The sequence below is a fragment of the Chiloscyllium punctatum genome, chromosome 25, assembly GCF_047496795.1.
Source record: "Chiloscyllium punctatum isolate Juve2018m chromosome 25, sChiPun1.3, whole genome shotgun sequence".
NCBI classification, from domain to species: Eukaryota; Metazoa; Chordata; class Chondrichthyes; order Orectolobiformes; family Hemiscylliidae; genus Chiloscyllium; species Chiloscyllium punctatum.
Window position 1 is genome coordinate 71,663,554 of NC_092763.1, and position 20,360 is coordinate 71,683,913.

At 43.7% G+C, this 20,360-nt stretch overlaps 1 protein-coding gene and 1 long non-coding RNA gene across 4 annotated transcripts in view; one reads left to right on the forward strand and one right to left on the reverse strand.

The window, feature by feature from the left end:
• LOC140496057 (uncharacterized) overlaps window positions 1-14,157 on the reverse strand; it is a 45,250-nt gene extending 31,093 nt beyond the window's left edge. The window contains exon 1 of the long non-coding RNA XR_011964149.1: window positions 14,046-14,157. This is a non-coding gene — a long non-coding RNA (uncharacterized lncRNA). The remainder of the gene's footprint in view (window positions 1-14,045) is intronic.
• Window positions 1-20,360, forward strand: part of LOC140496056 (mastermind-like protein 2) — a 126,950-nt gene that overhangs the window by 36,243 nt on the left and 70,347 nt on the right. For all 3 annotated transcript variants that reach the window (XM_072595535.1, XM_072595537.1, XM_072595536.1), the window contains exon 2: window positions 12,824-14,260. In XM_072595535.1, coding sequence (XP_072451636.1) covers window positions 12,824-14,260 — 1,437 coding nt within the window. The remainder of the gene's footprint in view (window positions 1-12,823; window positions 14,261-20,360) is intronic.

Consider the following 20,360-nt stretch of genomic DNA (forward strand, 5'->3'; position numbering starts at 1 on the left):
GATAAATCAAGCTGCCAGATTAACAAACCGACTACATGTATCTCAGTAAATGCCAAATCATTGCCATATATTGGGTCATATTATTGAAATGTTTGCAAATGTGTTACACAACCAAAGCAGATCACTTGAGATTGGAAGAATATCTCCTTGTGGTAAAACTATAGCTGAAACATGAGCGACTGGTAATTGCCTGCGTGGATCAAAGCCAGAAATTGTGCATATTTTAAAAACAAAATTGTTTTGATACCAAAATGCCTGAGGATTTGAAATGACAGGGATCTTGTTTGAAGGATACTTTTCAAGTTGAATAAAAGTAAGCTGAGTGGAATAAGTTTTGAGCTGTGACCTATAGCCCATAGGAAATGCATATACTACAATACTCAATATTTGAACCCATTTGCTTTACCAGTAGCATGTTTAACATTGAATTTATATAAAAGGATCCAATCAGTAACAACAGGGAATATTCACTGTGATTTTCCACTTCTGGGGGAAGATTGTATTCGGATGTTACTCAGAAGTCATGCTTAACATTCTGTAGTCATTGGAATCACATTATTGAAATTTAGTGGGAACTATGCAAATTTATTTAGGCTTCCAAATCCCAGGACAACTTTAATAGTTGCTTGTTGGCTGTTTTGTGAACCTCTCTAAACATTGTTTCAGCTTACTGTTTCTTGACATACTCAGAACTTTGAGAGAGATTTGTAGGTGGTTGCCACACAATGATTGCATGACAGATAGCATTACTTGGGTGTACTATACCTTGTGGAAAACATACATCAATCTGTACCCCAAGCATTAGAAATATACCTGATGGAAGTTCAGTTTTAGACCATTGTGGAACTTGACTCGTGTTCTCATCTAGTAGCGACATATCTTCATTGACACTGTCAAATTAGCACACAATCACTTGTGTATTTTGAGGTGCATACTGGATACACATGTTGCATCTCCCTGCTTCATACGTGTAACCTGCTGACCTTTTCTCTGCACCCCATGAATTGCCTCTTCATCAAATGCGCCTTAATCTAGGCTGGCTAATCTTAGCACCTTAATCCACGGCGCATCCAAGTTCATTTTATTTGGAGCTGGGTCGGCAAAGCAGCTAGTTCTGTAGTGACCATGTGCATGATTTTTACTGTGAGAGTTTTGGATGCCCTTAACATGCGCATCACAAATCTGTTGGCCTTAAGTTTGCTCTGGTAATGACAGTGAAGTTGTCATTATTGCCAAGGAGACTGACGTATATAGTAATGTGTGGGATTCCAGGAAAGGCTGTCAGTGAGTCTCTGCTCCTCTGGATAGTGTGATATAGAGATGGTATAGAGGTTTCAATAGCTTTACATCTTTACAGTCATGATAGCTTCCAAACATGCTGTAAAGTAAAAAGCCTGTAAAACATTATAGCCTGTAGAATAAGGAATAATGGGGTTGATGAACTTGCACTAATTTTAAAAAATGTATTTTTATCTATTTTTTAAAAAAAAGCTTTCAATCTTCATGTTAGCTGCTACCATAATAGATTTGTTTGGCTATCTGAAAAATTAAAATGGATGTGAAGGATCTAAAGTGCTTTTATTTCTAGCAGCACAGAGCACAGCCGAGGTCCAGTTCCCACTGTCTGCTTTTATTTCTATCTGTGCAAATGCTTCAATTTGATTGGCTGTTTGCTGACATCACTGCAGCTCCACACCAAGACATTCCTAGACTTTGCCAGATTTAAAGAGCCATCAAAAAAAGGGGAATTCTTGCCAAAGAAATTACAAGATCTTTGTGGATACCTTTCCTTAAGATCTGCGGTGACCTTCCTACCTTTGCAGCTGGGCATACAGTTTAGAATAGTAAGACTGTCATGCTGACAAACATAGAAATGTACAAACTAGCAGCAGGGTAGGCCATTTAGCCTGTTTTGGTTCCATTTTGAATCTCATGAAAGCAATGGGAATCTCGTTGGCCACCTTTTTTGTGTGGCTGCATCAAGCTGTGCATGGATCCCCGGTACGCAAACACCAAGTGTCACTACGTACTGAGGTTCTACCTGTCCCTGGTGTTGCGAAGGATGGGCCTGGCCTCGCTGCCGTGGAACGCTCCGAGTAGTTGGGCCGTTCCGTATCACTTGTCCTTCGTGGAGAAGTTTATGAAGAAAAACACCTTTGACCACAAGTCCATCAGGAAGTGGTCAGCCCGTAGTGTCATTGAAACCCTTCGGGAAAAGGAGAGGGCGGATCCTATCGAGCGGTTCCCTGAGCAGACTGTCAAAGTCATTTGGCAGAATGCCTCATTGCCAGAACTTTCCAACAAGCACCAAGATATGGCTTGGCTGGTGGTGAGAAGGGCTCTGCCTGTGCGATCCTTTATGCACACCCGGACTCTGCTGCACCGCACGCTGCCCTCGAAGCAGCTGCAGGGAGGACAAGACTGTCACACACCTCCTTCTGAATGTGCCTATGCAGAAGAGGTCTGGAGAGGAATGCAGTGGTGTTTGTTGAGGTTCGTCCCAAGCAGCGCCGTGACGCGGGACTCCGTGCTCTACGGCCTGTTCCCCGGGACGCACACCGAGACGAACATCAACTGTGTCTGGAGGATCATCATCTCGGTGAAAGATGCTCTCTGGGTGGTCCAAAACCTGTTGATCTTCCAGCTGAAGGAGTTGACCCCGATTGAGTGTTGCAGACTGGCACATTCCAAGGTCCAGGACTACGTGTTGAGGGATGCGCTGAAGCTTGGGGCAGCTGTCGCCAAGGCGCGGTGGGGAAAGACCACCGTGTAACGTCTGCCTGCCAAAGAAGAACAGGGGGCCCGTGCAGTCATTTGGGCTCTGCTGACGCCTCAGCAGAGGAGCTGGATAATAAACGTACAGACTTGTATATAGGAAAAATAAATTTCGATGTCTGTATATAAAGCAATGTAATGTGTGCACAAGAATGGCATGACCAATTGTATAGAGATCCAAATAATTTTATGAATAAAGTATGTTTTTGAAATAAAAAAAAGTCTGCCAGCAGGACAGCTGGTGCAAGGCATGTCCATTGAATGATGAGCTCACCAGGCCAGCTGAGAGGTGGGTGTTTGTCCTGCATGAGGATCCTGTGAGTGGAGATGCCACCTACCAACAGCTGCCAACCAGAGGGAGGTCTGTAGCTCATTTATTCAGCAGCATCATTGGAGGTGGCAGTTGCTGTTGGATCCATAGCCTCTGGAGATTCAGAATAGTGGAACGACCCGGGCCAGAAGTGGGTAATGGCAGTGCGATTGGGGAGGTCAGCAGGGTGGAGGTCATCTCCCCCAAAGGGAGATGAGAAGCAGCCCACATAGGTTTATTTATTGCATTCTGAGTGGCAACTCACCGATTTGTAGCTGGGAAAGCAGCAGTGACAGTGAAATGAGGTCCTTAAGTGGTCCTTAATTGTCCATTAAAGGACTTCAATTCTGGATTTAATGGGAGTGGACAGGTTCTTGTGGTACAGTAGTAGTGTCCCTACCTCTGAGGCAGGACGTCTGCATTCAAGTCCCACCTGCACCAGAGGTCTGTCATAACATTTCTGATAAAGATTGATTATGAAAAGGCGTGTACCTTCCATTCCAATTAAATACCCTCACTGCTTCTCAGCACACCATGAGAGAAAGCAGATTCTTCATCTCCCTCCCCTAAATATTTCTCAAATGGAAAATAGTTAAGTAATCTTCTCTTCTTTGCATTGCAGAGATTGATTATAGCCATTTTAATTTACGAAACAAAGCCAGACAGCAACCAGGCTCTGTGGCATGTAAATTTGTTTATAAGGCTATTTGCATAGACAGCACGGCAAGCAAAAAAAACCTAATGAATTTTTAAATGGGTTGCATAGCGTGACACCAGTCACTGTAGCTCAACAGCAGCACAGTTAACTGGGGACAAGAATCAAGGGTTCACAATGCAACATGGCACATGCAGAGCTTTGCAGGATACTTAATGCATCATCGGTATTAGTGGATTTAAACAAAGGCTGATTACAGACCAGCTTTAATTTAAAAAGAAAAGTACTGGAAAACAAACTACATAGAAGGAAAAACAAATCTGATGTGTGTCATTGGTTTTGAAATGGACTCCAATTACTTTTTTTTTCCTGTGGCACTTTTTTTTTAGCACACACTAATAATAGATTAATGACCTGCTTAGTGTTTGGGGATTTTGGGTGCATTATGATTTACTTCATGGTTCTCCTGTGAAACACCAGATGTTCCAAGAACTTTAGATGGGATAATCTTTTCATAATGCACAGTTTGAAAGCCCGAGTGCAGAACCCGTCAGTCGTTACTGCTGAGTCTGAAATGCATGGAACAATTCAGGCTAATGCTCCAGTATAACTATAAAGAGCCTGTGCAGAACACTGCAATGGCTAGCAACCTTCTTTTATTAATTGTGTACAAAGACGTTTCATGAGCTTATGAAACTAAATCAAACACCCAGTCTAAAAAAAGGTAAAGGCTCTAGTTTCATTTCTTTGCCTATTTTAAGATAAATAGCACGTCTGTGACTGAAATTTGTATCATATACTAAACATGGAATATTTACAGGTTGGATAAATGGATTCAGTTAGATTGAGTTGCTGGTTTACAATGTAGAGTGATCTCAAAAATGTAGATTCAATTCCCACACTGGCTGAGGTTATCAGTGAGGACTTTCTTTCTGAACCTCTTCCCCTCACCTGAGGCATGGTGACCCTCAGGTCAAAGTGCAACTGCTGATAGATCAGCCAATGGTCCAATAGGACTACAGTTACTTTACCTTTACTTTTACCAGGTGGATACACTACAAGACAACATACTGGGCCAAATGTTCATGTCAGAGGCAGGAAATGGAACTAATTATCTACCTACTTTAAGTGAATTAGGATAAATCATCACCTACTTTTTGATTCTTCTGCTAAAATGAATAGATGGAAACTTTTTTAATCTGCAATGTATGTGAGATAGTCTTGTAATGATAATTCTCAGGGCAAGAGCCCAGACATGACACCTTTTAATACAGGGAAGTCACTACAATGCAGCTACCACACTGTTCTGGCTGACCAGGAAACACTCTCACTCTTGCTGCCTGCCATAACCATTTATAGATTGACCAGCCTGGCTGACATTACTTCATTTTTAAAATCTCTTTCCATGCACATTCTGTCTATCTGGTGATTTTAGTCATTGATGTCTGTCGACAGTCACCTTAAAGCAGACTTGCTTGGGTCTTCTTTGACCAGAGTTCTATAATATCTTCCATCTTGTAGCACTGCAGTGAACTGAGAAATCCAGTGAATTAAATTTCAAGGAACCTGCAACTGGGGATACATAATCCAACTTTCCTGGGACTTCTGATTGATAGTCCAGTCCTTAAGTAAAAGGATATGTAACACATTCTACCTTCATACTTGTATCTATTGATGGTGTTACTATGAGTGGTGCAATGTAACTATATACAGGGTTGTTGTGTATTCCCTGAAGCAGTGCAATATTATGGAAACTATTTGCTCTTTAATGGGCAAGTCTGCATTGGACATCTTACTGTATGTTTTGTGACTGAGAGAGATTTAAACAGGAATGCACAAACATCCAACTTTCCATTAACATCTGGTTTCTTTTTAAATTAATAATTACAGACAGTAAAAATGTCGCATCTTCTAGTTCTGATGGATAAAGAAACCTCACAAAGAGTACAGATAAAATTATGTTGACATGTAATTAAATTTAGAACTTTGTCAAAAAAATGAAACCACTGTGTTGTGGGTGTCAGTCTATTTGCAGGTATATTGTCCTATGTTCAGTTAGGGAATATAGATTGGAAAAAATATCTATTGAGATAATTCAGATTACATGTCATGGCTATAGGATGAAATAAGTTCCATTGGCAGTGGTTGACTTTACATTGTTTTGGTTTATTTATCGCCAGTGTTGTCGATTTAATATCTCAGATCTATGTAAATACAACACTAGTTTCTGATTGCCCAGTGCTTTTCTTCAGAATACTTTACACAATGCTGTAAAATGTATACTCCATGCTTCTGGCTCAGCCTTTCAGCTACTGTATCTTTAACTTTGTCAGGATCCCCACACAAGCTTAACCAATCGGGCACAATGAGCATCAGACTTATATATTCGGACTCAGAACAATTGAATCATTGAACACTCCAGTCAGGTTAATAGATCAAGAGTGCAAGATTTTTAAAATTCACTCATAGGCATTGCTGGGTATATATTACCCATCCCTAGTTGCCCTTAAGAAGATGGTGGTGTGCTGCCTCCTTGAATCGCTGCAGTCCACATGCTGTAGGTTGACCCACAATGATGTTAGGAAGAGAATTCCAGGAATTTGACCCAGTGGCAGTTAACAAACAGCGGTACGCTTCCAAGTCAGGATGGTGAGTGACTTGGATGAGAACTTGCAGGGGGTGGTGTCTCACATATCTGCTGCCCTTGACCTTCTCTGATTGTTTGAGCAAGAAACCAAGCTGACATTTCAATACTGAAGGAATTTTGCATTGTAGGAGGTGCTGTCCTTTGTGTTAATGTTCAAATGGAGATAAGATCCCATGACACCATAAGGTGGGTAAAAGTCCCTATTGGGATTGTAGGTCTACCCACAGCACATAGGCTGCAGCAGATCAACAAGACAGCCCACCACCACCTTCTCAAGGGCAACTAGGGACAGGAACAAATGCTGGTCCAGCTAGCAATGTCCAAGACCCTTGAATGAATAATTTTAAAAATGTAGGTGTGTTTTAATGGCATGATGGCCTCTCAAGTCCCTATGGCTTACAGAGCCACCAAGAACATCAAGCCTGTCTTCTGACCTTAACTGACCTCTGTGGAGAAATTTGGAGGTAGGTAACTGCTTTCTCCTTCAGGACCAGGAAGGAGACCCAATCCCCCATCTTGCATTTTCTTGCAGAGAAAATCCAGCCCATGGCTCAAGACTGAATCAGGATTACCATGATGCTGTTTTAAGCCTCTAAAGAGTGACCTAAGTTGGCAGGAATGAATATATTTAATTGCTGTGTCCCTGTGAGATATTCAATTAATTAGGGGCGGAGGACATGATATTGGGCATGCATTCTTCACATCAGACAACTTAGTCAAGTGCAACTGGCATAGAGTGAAATCAGGAGGATAGAGCAGCAATGAAGAGGAAATAGGATGCTTTGAGGTTAGGGGAGGGAGAGATCTGAAGGGAAAGAGAGAAGCTAGGAAGAAATGAGTAATTGCCAGCCAGCCACAAGTGGATGAATAGGCGGTACTTCCAAATATTCCAGTAGTGGCAGATGAGACACATGTTCCAACATTGGAAAAACGTGTACATGTGGAATATATTTTAATTCACACTTTAGGGGAAACACTTGTTTTTTGTTTTGAAGCAAGGCCACAGAAAGGTTGCATGTTTCATAGCAGTGGTCCTTTTCAAAAAAGAAAACAAAAGATGTTGTTCTCGGATTAATGATTGAGCAATCGTTTTGTCTCTCTTCGACTGCACAAAATAAGTTTAAAGCTTTGAAAACCTTAAGCCAGCCAATTTAGTCAGCACTTAGCCAGCTACATTTAACAAAAACACAGTTGGCAGAACTTTGAAGAAAATGCTTAAAAATCAGAAGTATATGCACAAGTTAAAAAACACTCCTAGGGGCTCCTCAATTGGCCAGAAGTCTAACCAGGAAGCTACAGCCAAAAAAAAAATACTAAATAATCCTTTTAAAATAAAAAAAAACTAGGCTAAATCAATTTAATTTAAAGACATTAATACGGCATGGTTAATTTATAAAATTTGATGAAAGCAGTGTGTTAAAATGTGGCAGAGTAAGTCACTTCTAATTTAAAGGTAAGATATAGAGTGATATTTTTGCATTAGAGACTTGCCGATTACATAAAAGGATAAAATAACAGTTCTGTGGAATTTCACAAAACTAAACATGCTGCACCGTTGAGGTGCAAGTACACATCCAGCCAAGAATTTATCCAATTTATTGCGATCACCGAAGGATGAGAGTGTTTTTTCAGTTTGAGAAAAAGCTGGAGAATGGGACCAATTTGTTGCTACGGCAACGATTATAACAAATGAATGCAGACTTTTTTTGGAAGCACGAGTTGTAAACTAGGTTGAACCTTGTGTTTCTTCAGCAGCAAGGCTTCACTTTGGTCCAACATCTGTAACTCATTGTTAATTTTTACACATAGGCAGCTTGACAACTTGTCATGGACCCAGGAGAATATGCATGCAATGGGCACCTTTTGGTTGTTTTTATTAAATGGTACTTGAGCTCACTGATTAGCTGCCACAGCATGTTGCTTGTCCCCAGAAGAAAACCTGAGTAAATCATACTGTGCAGTACACACCAAGCAGTCTATACTGCCTCCCAGCAGCTCGGACAATCAGGCCAGTGTGATACAGCATCATATCCACAGATCATCTAGAGCTTTTCCATTCAGCTGAAATATGAGTGATCATGCCAAGACAAAATGGAATTGTGACTAAGTCTATGCTAAGGGTATATTGGTTTAGTCAGCCATGGTTCTGTTGGTAGCACTCTCATCACACAAATCTGAGGGTTGTGTTCTCAAGGCCAACTCCAAAGACCTTGAGCACGGCAGTCAGGCCTGACACACCAGAGGAGTGCAATTGTACTGTTTAATTTCCACTCAAGTATGTTCAGTCCCTATGCTATAACCTACACATTTGATGGCGGGGGTATTTAACGAGGGAGATGGGTGGGGACCTCACTTCCTTCTCGACTCCACCCTGATTAAGTCTGAGGTAGAAAGGTCATTGAAAGATCCCCCGTCATTATTCAACAGTGGCAAGACAATTAGTCAGGAAAGAGGACATTTAATGAGTGACATTTTGGTCAGATATTAAGGATATAGAAGAAGTCAATAAAAATAAGTGGGGATCCTATGGAATTCTCTGCCATAGAATGCAGTTGAGGCCAAAACATTGAATGTTTTCAAGAACAAATTAGATACAGTTCTTCGGGCTAAAGGGGTTCAAATGGTATGGAGAGAAAATGGGGACAGAGTATGGGGTTGGATGATCAGGCATGATTAAATTAATTGTGTAACATACTCAGGGTTTGTGTAATATACTCTCTATATTTCATTTTAACCCAGAATGCTGCTTTAAACTGCAGAAGTAGAAACTAAGAGTAAGTGAGCTGTAAATGAGGAAACATTGTAGATGAGCAGTAAAGGTGTGGGCTTTGGAATTGTTCTAGGAATAATTGAGGGTAACGTTGGGATCTCTTTGGATGGATGAATAGCCTTCCATCTTTATTTTATCAAATTATGATGTGAACATTCCTTGTGGTGCACTTTCAGTCTTGACTGATGGAGGTGCTTTCCAACTGGAGGAAGTGAAATTAGTGGGTTCAGTCCCTGGCTATTCTTATACAGCTCCTTGCAGTCTGTTGCAAAACATTATTGAAAGGCCAAAGTTTCAGGCCTTCCCATCAGCCTGAAATAAGTGTAGGGGCACGGGTGGAAAAGTGTAAATGGGGAGGGGTCTGGCAAAAATTTTAAAACTTTCTCAACTTGAGGAAAGCCAACAAAAAAGATAATCCTTAATTGTATAAACGTAATTTTCGAATTCAGAACTTGATGTATTCCTGAGAAAAGACACATCTTTCCCCAAGCTTTTTGTTTTGCACTCATCAGGACAATTTGCAAGAATACCAATGTAACTGGAAAATCAACATTTACACTGAGAAGAGAATGCTAATTGGTTGGGAAATGGACTCTGATGGGTAGGAGCATTGCTACGAGAATGCAAGAGAGTTAATGATGGTGATAATCCTTAACTGTTATGGTAATACTGCCAGCCATCAGAGTCCACTTCCCTATCATTTAGATTGATGTGGTTTCTTGAGTCAACACCATAGTTAGATAATATCATATTCGCACAATTTTCCTAGTGCTAGCCTTGTAACATAACCTTATAACAGAGAAAATATAGCGAATGTCGGAGAACTTCAGCAAATCCGGCAGATTCTGTGGAGACAGATACAGAGTTAATGTTTTGAGTCTAGTCTGACTTTTGTTCAGAACTAGTTCAGTTCAGGCTGAACAGGCTTCAGTTCTGAAGGAGTCAAACCAGACTCAAAGTCTTAACTCTATTTGTCACTCCACAGATACAGTCAGATCTGTTGTGGTTCTGTTCGCCAAGCTGGGAATTTGTCTTGCAAACGTTTTGTCCCCTGTCTAGGTGACATCCTCAGTGCTTGGGAGGATGTCACCTAGACAGGGGACGAAACGTTTGCAAGACAAATTCCCAGCTCGGCGAACAGAACCACAACAACGAGCACCCGAGCTACAAATCTTCTACCAAACTTTGAACAGTCAGATCTGTTGAGTTTCTCAGTCATCCTCTGTTTCAGATTTCCACCACCTTACTGAGGCAGGTGTTTTGAAATTTATAAAAAATGCTAACAGTTTACACCGTTACAAGATCTCGGACTTAAAGGTAGACTGGGTTCTATGCTTCCTGGTGTTATAGCAACATTACATACCTGCAACCCATAACGTAGCTGACTGACTTCAAACTGCACTAACTCCATTGCACTGAGAGTGCTGAAGGTGGAGATCTGGACCTTTTATGCTGGAACATCACATCATAATGTTATCTAATAGGCTTAGAGGTATACTGCTTTTCTTGGATCGTGCAATAACATAATACACAGACCACTGACGTTGTCTGGATTAATAATATTGACAGTACATTACCCTTTAGGATTGTTTTCTGTTCCAAGAAAACCTTTTACATGACACTAGTAACTGGAATTAAGGAACAGTGCCCTGCTGTGGCAGGTTTGGAATTAGATTGAATGTGACATTTAGATCATATGTTTATGCTACAGACTGCCCTGTGCAGCAAATTGAAGATATTTGTAGTCATGTTGGTTTCCTGCCCAGTAGGTTCCTAATCTTTGCCATGTTTTCTGTGGAAATGCTGAAGGGAGTGGAGAGGCTTCTGAAAGCAGTGGTGACCAGGGTTTTGCTTTTCTGCTTCCGAAACATCAGTTAATAGCATAAGCACCTGGTTCAGAAGGCTTGGGATGGTATTTCTGACCGTAAAGATAGAATCAAAAAGTGCAGATCAAGGCCATTTGCCTGTGTTGTCTATGCTAATTCTTTGAAGTTGCTATCCAGTTAGTTGCAGTCTCCCTGTCTTCCTCTGCAACCCTTTTTGACTTTTTAAATACTGACCCCATCCATTTCAGAAGTTATCACTGAATCTATTTCCACTGCCCTTTCAGGAGCGCATTCCAGTTCATAACAACTCATTGCATTGTTTTCAAAAAAAAGTCTCCTCATACCCGACTTTTTGATACTTGTTTTAAATCTGTATTTCTGGTTGCAGACTCTTCTGCCAATGGAAACATTTTCTCCACACCTATTCTTTCAAGGCCCCTTGGATAATGGAAATACAAGTTGTTGGTTGTCTGAGCTATTTTTAATTTGAGGGTAGTGAATCAACTTAGAGATGAGTGGGGAAAAAGGAATTGCTTCTGCCTCTAAATAAATACATACAACTATTTTCCTTTTTAATACCCACCAATGTTAGTACAGGAGAGGAGAAAAAAACCGAGTCTGTGGAAAGCTATCAATACAACATACAAACTGTTTTTACACTTGTCACTAAAATCAACATTAAACTTGCAACATACAAATCAAATTTAAGTACAGAGCTTGAGGCGACATTTCCTCCTGCATATCTCATGTTGAACTAAGACTCCAGATTTAGGCTACACTGTGATCCCACTGTATATTGACTTTCCAGTGATTGTGTAACTAAACCCTCATGTTCCTGGAAGCGTCTCAGATTGTTTTATGAATACAGAACTCAAGCAGTTTACAGCAAAGATGGAGGCATTTCAGTCAATTGTATCCTTGTAGATTCTTTGGTTGAATGCTCCAACAGTTAATCCTACTGCCCTGTGTTGCCCGCTCTCCTCCATGAGTTTATTTGTTCTCCCTTTTTAAAAGATAGTTAGTCTCTGCATCAATAATACATGGCAAGACATTCCTTGCTCCAACAACCTGCTGTGTGCAATTCAGTTCCTTGGTGCTCTTTTTCTTGTTTAATCATTTCATCAAAATGAAGTATTGACCTGGTTCCTAGCCAATAATTAACTTTACATTTGAGCTTATGTTAAGTGTGTCCCATTTTTAACAGCCTTTATTCCTGCTGTATTACATCATTCTTTTGTGTGTTCACCTCATCTGGTAGAGATTGTCTAATAGTTGTGTGCTTTGTACCATAAACCAAGGATTTCTGCAATTTAGTTTTTTTTCCAGTGCATTCATACAGTTACCCCTTACTGCATAGAATAGGAACAGGAATAGGCCATTCAACCCAGCATGACGATCCCACCATTCAGTACAATCATAGCTGAGCCAAAACTTCAATACATTTTACCCATCCGATTTCCATAACCCTGTACTTGACGGGTATTCAGAAATTAATCGAATCTCTCCCTTAAACATACAGAAACTCAGCCTCCATAGCCCTCGATAGTGCATGGTAGATTCACAATGTTTATTGTTTGTAGACAGAAGCAACAATGATATATGTAAATCCCAGACTCGCACCGATAAAGGATTAACCTGTGAGATTGAGAAGGTCTGATAAACACTTGTAGATCATTGAAAGTCAAGATTACAATATGATCATTGGAAAGTCAGCATGCAGTGGAATCAGCTTTTCGATCAGTTTGGAATGGGCAATGAAGCCTCCTTTTGACTTGATGTGGGACATTTATTCTTTTCCAGAGTTGGCTTAACCTCAAACTGTCCTTTTTGTTTCTTTCAGCTCCAAGGATCAATAAAGAGAAAGTTGGAAAGCAACGGTTCACCTGCCAGTCATGACAAAATCAATGATCTCTCAGATGGCACATTCTCAGGCGAGGTTAAAAGGATCTGCCTGGACGATGTCAGTCTTCCAATGGGTCAGGGCGATGCCTCCAGTGTCCTTCGCCCTGATGTGCAAAGCTCCTCGCTGCCAATTGGGCACCGTAGCCAGGCCCTGCAGACCTCTGCCTCCATGGGCCCCTCTTTGGGTTGTGTTGCCCCAGGCACCAATGCAGGCCTCATGGGCAGCAACCAGGCAAACGGGGGTGACATTGGCTCACAATTTGCCGTGACATCCAACGCGGAGATGAAACCCAGTGTAGGGGACGGCCACAACATGTTCTCGTTTGACTCCAAGGCGGTCAACAACATGCAAACGATGGACCAGGACTTGGAGGACCTTTTGGAGGAGCTGACCAACATGCCCAACCCGTCGCTCAACGAACTCGACCTTCTGACCAACAGGAGCGACCCCCTGAACCTGGGCCTCGTGCAGACCAGCCAGGGCAACACTCGGAAGCCATCTCCTCAGGCAGCCTCCCATTTGGAGAACCCCATACCCAGCCGGGAGTTTTCTCCCAATTACAGCCAGGCACCGGCGGGCTCTCCGCAGCGACGGCCCCCGTCGACGGGGACCTCCTCGTACCCGTTACCGGCGCCGCCCAACCCCATGCCGCTGCCCATGTCCTCGGCGTCACAGAACCAGGCGGCGAACCAGCCGCAGCCGCAGCCGCCATTGTTGTCAGGCGCCGGCGCCAACCGCGTGGGGACCAACTGGCACGAACTGTCGCACGCGCAGCAGTTGAAGAAGATCGCCGCGAGCCAGCACCAGCGCTCCGTCACCCAGCAACCGCACCCGCAGCAGGGCCAGGCGGCAAACTGGCCTCCCGTCCCTTCATCCGGGCCTTCCCCGCCCTACCGGCCGGACAAGCTGCCGAGCCCCTCCCTGCACCAGCAGCCGTTCAGCCCGCCCAGCGCCATGCTGCCCAGCATCCCCGCCTCGAGCGGCACCATGCAGAGTTACCTCTACAACAAGGCGCCGTCCAGCCAGCCCAACCGCATCCCCATGATGGTGCAGCAGCCAGCAGGCCTGAGCCAGGGCCCGGTGACTGAGAACGCCCTGCCTTCGGAGCAGCTCTCGTTCAGCAACACCAAGCCGCTGTCGCATTTTGACCCCGACCTACCTGCTCAGAAGATGTCGCAGGTGGCCGGCGCTCAGAGCCAGCCCTCGGTGGTGCATTATATGCAGCAGCCCACCGCAGCCGTGCAGCAGCAGCAGCAGCAGCCGCCTCCTCCTCAGCCTGCACCTGCTCAGCAGCCGACACCCCTGCAGCTGCAGTTTCGAAACAAGCTTCGAATGCACCAAATGAGACTGCACGGCAGCCTTCAACAGTCATCGGTAAGAGTTTTCTAAAACTGAATGACTGACGTGAACTGATTTGCTGTTTCTTTGAAGCTGTCAAAGGCGAATTCTTGTCGGAGCAAATTACTGCAGATGCTGGCATCTGTACTGAAAACAAAAAAAAAATGTTGGCGATCACAGTGGGTCAGGCCTAGAGAGAGCAAGCTCACGTTTAGATGCCTCTTCCATCAGAGCTGAGATGAAGCAGGGGTGCAGCATTTATGCAATGGTGAGGGAAGCAGGTTGGATTGCTGGGGGAGAAAGGATATTGATAATTTAGAGCAAGTGATTGGAATGTGAGAGAGAATCTGAACTGTCAGCATCCTTTCTCTCTCCCAGCACTGCAACCTCCCCCTCCCCTACTGTTGCATAAATGCTGTCCCTCCACACTTCAGTTCTGATGAAGAGTCATCTGGACTCCAAACGTTAGCTTGCTTTCTCTCCATGGATGCTGCCTGACCCACTGTGATCTCTAGCATTTGTGTTCAAAGGTGAATGCTTGGCTCCTAAGACGCCAGAAATTCCAACATGTACTTGATAGCCATTGTAATAAATGACTTCGGGGATAGTGAACTCTGCAGATGTTGGCGATGTCAGGGTTGATAAAGTATGGCGCTGGAAAAAGCACAGCATCTGAGGAGCAACAGAGTCGATGTTTCGGGCTTAACCCTTCATCAGGACTGGGGAGGGTGAAAGGGGCTAAGAAATAAATGGGAGGGGATGGGATGGGAGAAAGGTAGTTGGGATGGCGATAGGTGGGTGAAAGTAGGAGGTGAGTGTGATAGATCAGTGGGAAAAGAGGGCGGAACCGAGTTGGAAGGTTGGATCTGGGATAGGGTGAGGGGGGAGGGGAGATTTGGAAACTGGTAATTCAAAGTTGAGGCTATGTGGTTGTAGCCTCCTGAGGCAGAAGATGAGATGTTCCTCCTCCAGTTTGCGGGTGGCCTTGTTTAGGCGGTGGAGGAGGCCCAGAATGGTCATGTCATGAGGGGAGTGGGAGGGGGAGTTGAAATGGATGGCTACAGGAAGATGGGATTGGTTGGTCCGTACGGACAACAGATGTGGTCTGAACCATTCCGCAAGTTTGCGCTTGGTCTCTGCGGTGTACAGGAGACCACATCAAGAGCAATGGATGCAGTAAATGAGATTCGAAGATTTGCAAGGATATCTTTGGATTTTGAATGATCCTTTTGGGTCTTTAGGGGAGGTGTGGGTGCAGGTTTTGCACCTCTTCCAGCATAAGGGGAAGGTGCCAGGTGTGGAGAGGGGGTTAGTGGGGAGTGTGGACATAATGAGGGAGTCACGGAGAGAGCAGTCCCTTTGCCATGCAGATAGGGGTAGGGTGGGAAATATATTTTTGGTAGTGGGAGTTTGGTGGTAGGTGGCAAAAATGTCCAAAGATAATACAATGGATTTGGATATTAGTGAGGTGAAACATGAGGACTGGAGACAGGATTCTATCCTTGTTGCACTTGGAGTCTGGGGTTCAAACATGGAGGTGCAGGAACTGGAGGAGACGCAGTTGAGGGCATTGTTGATAACAGTGAAGGGGAAATTAGAGTTCTGGAAAAAGGAGCTCATCTGGAATGTCCTGGAGTTGACTCACTCATTCTGGGAGCAGATGAGGTGGAGGAATTGGGAGTTGGGGGGTTTGGAAGGAGTTGGAGTCAAGGTAGTTGTGGGAGTCTGTGTGTTTGAAGTCAATGTCAGTTTTATATTGGTTGCCAGGGATGGAGAGGTCGAGGGAGGGGAGGGAGGTGTCAGAGATGGTCTAGGTGAATTTGAGTTCAGGGTGAAAGGTCATGTTGTAGTGGATGAACTGTTCAAGCTCCTCGTGGGACACAAGGCAGCGCTAATACAGTCAACGATGTAGTGGAAGAAACAATGGGGGATGGTGCAAGTGTAACTGTGGAAGCGGGACTGAAGAGGCAGGCATAGCTGGGACCCACACGGGTCTGGTTTGTAGGAGGTGGGTAGGGTGAGGACCAGTTTTGCCAATGAAATGAGAATATTGATGGAGGGGACTGGTTGGGTCGGTGGGAGAGGAAGAAATGGAGGACTTTGGGGCCTTCCTCATGGGGAACACAAGCATAGAGGGACTGCTTATCCATGGTGAAGATGAGGTGTTGGGGGCCTGGGAATTGCAAGTCATGGAGGAGAGGACGGCGTGGATGGTGTCTCAAAGTGACTGGCACATCCTGTGAGGAGGAAGTCAATGTTCCCCCTAACCCAGTAGCCATAGGTTTTGAATTTTGTTGTGTGGCATCTCTAGATTGCAAAGTACATGCTTTTACCGCTTGCGAGTTGAGTTTTAGAGTACATACAGCACAGATGTATGTGCTCCAAAAATGTGCAGGTCAGGTGAATTAGCCATGCTAAATTGCCCGTAGTGTTAGGTGGAGGGGTAAATGTAGGGGAATGGGTCTGAGTGGGTTGTGCTTCGGCGGGTCGGTGTGGACTTGTTGGGCTGAAGGGCCTGTTTCCACACTGTAAGTAATCTAATCTAACCTATCTAATCAGAAATAGACCATTCTGCCCAATCTGTCTGTGTGCTCCACTCGGACCTCCTCCTTGTCTGTCTTTGTAGGAATCTGTCATCATAAGCCTTTCGCCCCTCTGTTTTACATGTTTGTTTAACTTGTCCCTGGTAACTATGGTTTGGCAAAGATAAATTTAAATGGAGCATTCAATTTTCATTAACTAGATTGAAAGTATGTTTCCTGGTGCGAGTGCACATTTTTTAAGAAAGAATGAATTCTCTCTGCTGACTTCATCAGCTAGTGTGTTACTACCTCCCTCTTCACCACAAGGCCACTTCCCTCCATTAAGACTCCATTTAACTGGGAATCTAGGTCGTCCAGAGTTGAGCATTGCTGTGCTCTGTGTTCACTCTTATTGTTTTTAAAGCATTGATTTTGCCGAAGTCGGAGTGAGGTGACTATGATAATAGTTTAGAGCAGCTAAAAGTGACAGTACCATTCAAGGAGCTGGCAAAAAGTAAGTCTTTTGGCTGATGGTTTTTCTGTCATCTTTGAGCAGTACTTCAATGTTAAAATTTGGTGGAAATAACAATACCACTGTGCCATTTAGGGACTTCTGACTTGCAAATCTAGGAATATTGATGGCAAGATTTCTTCAATTATCTTGCAGGTAGTGTTGCTTGAAATAGGGCAGAAAAAATAGTTAGTCTTAGTGTGTTTTGAAATTCCCAAACACTTGCTTATTAAAGAGTACTGTGGTATCCTAAGGCTTTCAGTTTAACAGACTGGCTTTGAACCGATGATACTGATTGAGCAAACCTGTTTTACAAAGTGGGAAGCAGATCTTGTATACCCTCTAGAATCTGTGGCTCAGTGGTAGCACTCACATCTGAGAATAGAAGACCACGAGTTTGAGTCTTTGCTCTGAAGGTCTGTACATGTAATGCATGCTGACATTCCAGTGCAGTGCTGAAGGAGTGCTGTGCTACTGAAGGTGCTGTCTTTTGGATGAAATTTTAAATTGAGCCACAACCTTCCCTTTTGGCTGGATGTAAAAGAAGAGAAAGGGAGTTTTCTCTCGCCCCCTGGCCAATTTTAAAGCCTCAATCAACATTCCCAGAGATAAAAATGTTAAAATATGTAAATGGTTGCTAGATTAGACTTTCATTTCCTCAAATGTTGAAAATTAAGTGGTGATCTAATTGGCATGGTTTGGAAAATGATCAAAGCCTTTCATATGGTAGATAAGGATAAACAATTTTCCTCCATTGAGGAGGTTTACTGTAAAATTACACTCTGGCTGATCAGGGATGATGTTAAGAAGCACTTCTTCACAGAAAGGTAAGTTGAAATTCACCAAGGTTCCTTACACATCACCTTCTAATCTCACGACCATCCCATGACCATGGCCATCGAGAAGAACGAGGGTAGCTGTTTCATGGAACACCATCCCCTACAAGTTCCCCTCCAAGCAACTCGCCGTTCTGACTTGGAAGTTTATCATCACTCCTTCAGTGTTGTGGGATCAAAATCCTGGAATTCCCTCCCGAAGGACATTGTGGGTCAGTCTCTAGCACATGAACTGCAGCAGTTAAAGAAGGTAGCTCACTACCACTTTCTTGGGAATGGACAATAAATGCTGGCCCAGCCAGTAATGCCCACATCGAGTCATAGAGTCAGAGAGATGTACAGCATGGAAACAGACTCTTCGGTCCAACCTTTCCGTGCCGACCAGATATCCCAACCCAATCTAGTCCCACCTGCCAGTACCCGTCTCATATCCCTCCAAACCCTTCCTATTCATATACCCATCCAAATGCCTCTCAAATGTTGCAATTGTACCAGCCTCCACCACATCCTCTGGCAGCTCATGCCATCCAAGTACCACCCTCTGCATGAAACCGTTGCTCCTTAGGTCTCTTTTACATCTTTCCCCTCTCACCCTAAACCTATGCCCTCTAGTTCTGGACTCCTCGACCCCAGGGAAAAGACTTTGTCTATTTATCCTATCCATGTCCGTCATAATTTTGTAAACTTCTATAAGGTCACCCTCAGCCTCCACCACTCCAGGGAAAATAGCCCCAGCCTGTTCAGTCTCTCCCTGTAGCTCAGATCCTCCAACCCTGGCAACATCCTTGTAAATCTTTTCTGAACCCTTTCAAGTTTTACAACATCTTTCCGATAGGAAGGAGACCAGAATTGCATGCAATATTCCAACAGTGGCCTAACCAATGTCCTGCACAGCCGCAACATGACCTCCCAACTCCTGTACTCAATAGTCTGACCAATAAAGCAAAGCATACCAAACGCCTTCTTCACTATCCTATCTACCTGCAACTCCACTTTCAAGGAGCTATGACCCTGCACTCCAAGGTCTCTTTGTTCAGCAACACTCCCTAGGACCTTATCGTTAAGTGTATAAGTCCTGCTAAGATTTGCTTTCCCAAAATGCAGCACCTCGCATTTATCTGAATTAAACTCCATCTGCCAGTTCTCAGCCCATTGGCCCATCTGGTCCAGATCCTGTTGTAATCTGAGGTAACCCTCTTCGCTGTCCACGACACTTCCAAATTTGGTGTCATCTACAAACTTACTAACTGTCCCTCTTATCCTTGCATCCAAATCATTTATGTAAATGACAAAAAGGAGAGGACCCAGCACCGATCCTTGTGACACTCCACTGGTCACAGGCCTCCAATCTGAAAAACAACCCTCCACCAGCACCGCCCTTTGTCTTCTACCTTTCAGCCAGTTCTGTATCCAAATGGCTTGTTCTCCCTGTATTCCATGAGATCTAACCTTGCTAATCAGTCTCTCATGGGGAACCTTGTCGAAAGCCTTACTGAAGTCCATATAGACGCATCTACTGCTCTGCTCTCATCAATCTTCGTTGTTACTTCTTCAAAAAACTCAATCATGTTTGTGAGAAATGATTTCCCACGCACAAAGCCATGTTGACTATCCCGAATCAGTCCTTGCCTTTCCAAATCCATGTACATCCTGTCCCTCAGGATTCCCTCCAACAACTTGCCCACCACCGAGGTCAGGCTCACCGGTCTATAGTTCGTTGGCTTGTCTTTACCGTCCTTCTTAAACAGTGGCACCACATTAGTCAACCTCCAGTCTTCCGGCACTTCACCTGTGACTATCGATGATACAATATCTCAGCAAGAGGCCCAGCAATCATTCCTCTAGCTTCCCACAGAGTTCTCGGGTACACCTGATCAGGTCCTGGGGATTTATTAACCTTTAACCGTTTCAAGACATCCAGCACTTCCTCCTCTGTAATCTGGACAATTTGCAAGATGTCACCATCTATTTGCCTACAGTCTATATCTTCCATATCCTTTTCCACAGTAAATACTGATGCAAAATATTCATTTAGTATCTTCCCCATTTTCTGTGGCTCCACACAAAGGCTGCCTTGCTGATCTTTGAGGGGCCCTATTCTCTCCCTAGTTACCCTTTTGTCCTGAATATATTTGTAAAAACCCTTTGGATTCTCCTTAATTCTATTTGCCAAAGCTATCTCATGTCTCCTTTTTGCCCTCCTGATTTCCCTCTTAAGTATACTCCTACTTCCTTTATACTCTTCTAAGGATTCACTCGATCTATCC